The 5,110-nt window shown below is 30.2% G+C and overlaps 1 protein-coding gene across 1 annotated transcript; it reads right to left on the minus strand.

Annotated features, from left to right (window-relative positions):
- Positions 1-780: 780 nt before the first annotated feature.
- LOC129916782 (non-specific lipid-transfer protein-like 1) lies at positions 781-1,486 on the minus strand. The gene is made up of 3 exons (XM_055996916.1): positions 1,232-1,486; positions 999-1,129; positions 781-928 (listed from the first exon to the last, which is right to left on the minus strand). The coding sequence occupies exons 1-3, from the start codon at positions 1,359-1,361 to the stop codon at positions 863-865; spliced, it is 327 nt and encodes a 108-aa protein (XP_055852891.1). The 5' UTR covers positions 1,362-1,486; the 3' UTR covers positions 781-862.
- Between the last annotated feature and the right edge of the window lie 3,624 nt (positions 1,487-5,110).

Genomic DNA, 5,110 nt, shown 5'->3' on the forward strand with positions numbered 1-5,110 from the left:
AGGTTGGAAAAAAATAATTAGCAAACAATTCCTGCAGTTATTTTTTTATTTTTGAGTTTTTCCTTGTGATGGTGCTATCTTTATGTTTAAATTGGTTCCACAAGTTCCTCAAGTGCCACAATGCATTTAGGACTTTGAACTTTGTATTTTTTTTTCTGTATTGTAATTTTTCAAACAATTTTATTTTCTTAACAGATTTCTTTTTACTAATCAATTTCAGTGGAAAGTAAAGGTTCACATCCCAGAAATATTCTATTTTGAACCTAGCGTCAATTCTTTGAACTCAGCGCTTCTGCTTCATCAGTGTGCAAGCTTGTTTCTGGGGGAATCAATTTGAGTAATTAATCGCTTTAAATCGGCCATTAAAAGTTGCTGCCACCAAAACAGTAGCCTAATCTTTAATATTTAGATAAACTGTTTTTTGATAACTTCCAGCTCTGAGTAGTAACTTATGTATGTGCATATATTACAAAAAAAAACACAAAGACACACTGTTTTTTTTGCAGGTGTCGGAATAACGGTGAATTTTTTTTTTTGATGAATCAAATATGTATACACCGAATCTCAGCATGGTGCAAATTTTGTTCAGATTTGCTGCACTATTTTGCCCATTTTGATTGGTCATTTGGGACCGATAGCTTGGGACCGGACTGGCAACAAAGACTTGCTGATTGAGGCCGAATTCCACCCTGTAAATTCAAGGTCTCCTGTAGTTCCTATCTTGTTTAATTCCTAGATTAAATGAGAAGAAATGCTTTCTTCAATTCAAAGAACTTTCACTTAAATATTGACAACTATTTTCTTTATTTTTATTAAATTAGAAAAACAAACTAACAAATTAAAATTAGATCACTCAAATAATTTAAATGTGATATTTCTCTACAAGTTTTTTCAGGTCACTAACATTGCCACTCATCTTGGCCTTGCCCTGTAAAATCAAAAAAAAGAAGAACAAAGATTGTAGGTAACTACAACTAAATCAAAATTATTAAACTTACACTTGCAATGTATTCATCAAGTGACATCTTCTTGCTAACGAGGGCATAGAAATCTTCATCAATAATTGTCACCTCACCATCAGCCTTGTCGGTTGTTCCTTCATAGATCTTAAGATCCTTCAAGTCAAAAACTATAAAATAAAATAATAATTGAGGAAATAATTCCAAATTCAATATAAAAGTTTTAAAACTTTTTTAATTAAAAACAAAAAAAAAAAAGTCCTTGTTCTCACCGAAACTCTTTGATGGAGTACCATCAGCCTTGGTAAAGTGAAATTGGTAAATGACAAAGATGGTCCTCTCAGCTGGGTCGACAGCTTGCATCTTTTCCATGATTTTTTCAATAATAACTTGGCTGTTCATTTTGAGTTGAGTGTTTTTGCTTGATGCTTCCTTGATCGAATTCAATGAGAAACTTAATGTTTTTCAATTTTTAGCTCCGATATTTATATGCTCGTAGATATAGCTACATAGAACTGTTATAATTTTGATTAATCATAACCAATTTACAGAAAATATTAAATCAATGAATTATGACTAACCCAGCACTTCTCAATTTTTGGCTTTTTTTCAGATAAGGTGCTTATCAATAAAAGTCAACTTATTTATTATTAAAACATCGAGTTTTTTTTCTTCCAAATAATTTTAACATAGAAACACTTGTTCATTAACAACAACAAAAAAATAACATTTAGGTAATGCATAATACATATATTATGTGTATTTTTAGTACCTATACAGTTTCTTATCCAAAACTTATCTAGTATATAATGAGGAATTATTTTTTTTTTGTTTATATGTCAATAGTGCCATTATTCATTTCAAAAATAAAAATTGATAACAAGTCCATTTGTGCATTTTTATTGATATGAAAAGTTTCAGTTTGTTGCTGAAAATAATAAGATAAGGGGGAAGGTCCAAAATACAATGTCAAGCAAGGTTAGAGTTTCCGGAAAAAGGTAGGAACACTTTGCAAAGTGGTTTTTATGATGAGAAAAAGTTCAATTTTGATGGCCCCGATGACTTCAATTATGAAGCCATCAAAATTGAACTTTTTCTCATCAGAAAAACCACTTTGCGCTATTCATTTTTCCAGCTCATATGGAGACTAGAAAATTCAAAACGAATACCTTTTCGTTGCTTCTTTAGAAGTGGTTTTTTTTCGATTTTTAACCCTAGTTTACGGCACGCAAAATAATGCAATAACGAAACTTGGGGTTCGCGCGAACCCCAAAGCTGTTATGCACCTCTAATTGTTCATTATAAACAATTTGATGCATTGTCTCTTTCTGTTATTGATTAAGGTGACAGTTGCGGTGTCTTTTTATGATAACATGTGTTTGGTTTTGCCAAAATATAATAAAAATTGTTGAAAATAGTCCATTTTTAATCTTGGGGTTCGCATGAACCCCAATCCGTAAACTAGGGTTTTAATGGGTCAAAATGATCCATCCTGTTTATAACTCTGCGGACTGTTAAAACACTTGCAGTAACACCAGCTTTTTGTTTGATTTTTTCCGCAGAGTCACTAGAATTTGAGGCAGATCTCAAAATTTCTAGTCGATTAACTTCTATTTTTGCCGTTTTTTTACCTCAATTTATTTTTTTCCTGTAGGAACTTTTATTTCTGAGGTACGAAAAGGCAACACACTAAGACTCCGATCAATTTTGGTAGCTATAGCAGCCCCGGTCAGTCCTTGTTTATTTAACAAATAATTTTAGCTCTTTCGCAGTATTCAAAGCTTTTAATCTACTAATTTTCTTCAACCTTTGATTTGGTATGCCAATCACCTCAAAACTCTCACAAACAACGAAGATATTGACCTTTAAAGACCGTGTGTCTATTCAGTTGACGCAAAAAAAAACAGCATTTTTCCATATGGGACGCTTTGTAAGAGAACACGAAAAAAAATAGCGGTACTTTGTGAATTATTCTTTCTGATTTGTTTTCTCAACATCACAAGCTAACGGTAAACATCATCAAATGATACATTAAAGCTAAATCTTAGGAAAAAATGGGAAAAACACCTTTGAAAATTTGTGTGCTTATTCAGTTGAAGCGGAGTGTATAACGGTCTAATTAGCACAATTTTGACATCTCTCCTATTTATGTTTCATAAAAAGTTTATATTTGTATAGATATTATTATATAGATTTTTTTCGACTTCGGATTTGAATTTAGAATAATTAAATCTATGTATTTGAAAAGTATATTTTGGTAAACCGAATAAAAGAGTTCTTAGTTTTATTGCGCATTGTCATTTTTCATTACATCATCTTTTATTAATATTTACTTGAAAACATAGTTGGCAACCATAAAACCCCAAAATACAAATTTTTTTTATAAAACATAAATAGGAGAGATATCAAAATTGTGCCAATTAGATTGGAGCACCTATTTTCATTGTACCAAATTGAATGTCCTTTAATCATGAAATGGCAGTGCAAATGAATTTTGACGCTAAAATGCACCAAAAGTACCACTATGGCCCTTTGAAACGCATTTTAACATTTAACAATATTTTACAATCCGAAATTGCTCAAAAGATCTTAAAACATTAAAAATTCAAATACAATATAAGGAAGTAAACAACTGTAACTATGTATTTCGTATGTATGTTATATGCTATGTAATATTATGCACACCAATTGCCTTATCTCGACTGCAATATCAACTTTTTATACGAGGAAAAGTGAATTCATTATCAATTCATAAATAATAATAATATAACTGATAAAACTCAACCGTTTATTACTCAAAAAAAATACTATAAACAAAATTTGAGGAAGGTAGATATTTATTTTTCACTTGAATTAATACAAGGTAACTAAATTTTATTGGTTGTATGTACAATAAAATAATTTGTATGCAGTATAAAGTATAATATAACAAGAAGTGTTTCACTTTAATGTTATTTTGTTCACATGCAAGTTTATAAGTTTTTTAAACGTAAAAATATGACTGTCAAATTTAACCCTTTAAAGCTTATATACCAAAGCAATACACTTACATATATTCCTTATGCTAAATAATTTATGAACAAAAAAAATTAATTATTCGCTAATAGTGGAGATAAATAGAAACCTTTGAGGAAATCGAATGATTTTGGTATTTTAGTCAATGTTAAACCAGTTGATCGATATAGCTTTCGTTTTTAAGATAATCAGTTATGCAAATTATTAACTGTTGAAGAATAGAAGCAATTTTAAAAATAATAGCTTTAAAAATAAATAATTTTTATAAAGGGTAGAAATTCGCGTCCCCTTATTTCATTGATATGAAACCGGATCACTTGCCCCTAATTTTGAATATGATTTTCGATGCGTATTGATAAAGGTTTCTTAAACTGTAAACTTTGTAAAATTTAAAAACTGTAACAAGAGGTCCAAATCGTTTTGAACTAACTAAGTTCTGTGAATGAAAACATTAAAAATCTGTACATACTCTAAAATTCTGTAAATGATAAAAGAAAAATTGTTTTGACAATGAAAAAAAGTGCGCACTTTTTCTTTTATCATTTACCTACAAAATTTTTGAACACAGAGTTTTGTTTTTAAAAAGTTTTAGAACACAGATTTTTGGAATCCGAATTTTGTCACTATAGAATTTCGACCCCTACCCCTGTAATGCATTCAGAGCATATAACAAAAAAAAAAAACACTTAAGACTAATACTTTTTCGGGCAAAGACGTAGTCTAAAAATAAAATTAAAACAGTTACAAACCTTTTTTTGGGCATCAATAGTATATCTTCTCACCCTGTCCAATCTTCAATTGAAGAAAATGTAACGCTAGATATGAAAAAATGAGTATTTTCTCTTTCACGCGATCCCTTTAATTTAGAGCAACTCTGTTTTTTTTAGCTGTTACATCTTACCCCTGTTACTTTTAACCCCACTCTCCCCTACATACAATAGTTTTTCTTATTATTTTTTCTGATAACTGTCACCACCTACCCTATCAACCGTTTTCGTTTGTTGACTTTTAAGACACCTTATATACCTAGTACCTATTAGCAAATAAAAATACAGGGTGTCCCGGGATGAGGTAAGAAGATTTTGAGGGATGATTCTTGGGTATATTCTAAGAAAAATATTTTTCTACAGTAACTC

Source organism: Episyrphus balteatus, chromosome 3 (assembly GCF_945859705.1).
Source record: "Episyrphus balteatus chromosome 3, idEpiBalt1.1, whole genome shotgun sequence".
Taxonomy (NCBI): domain Eukaryota; kingdom Metazoa; phylum Arthropoda; class Insecta; order Diptera; family Syrphidae; genus Episyrphus; species Episyrphus balteatus.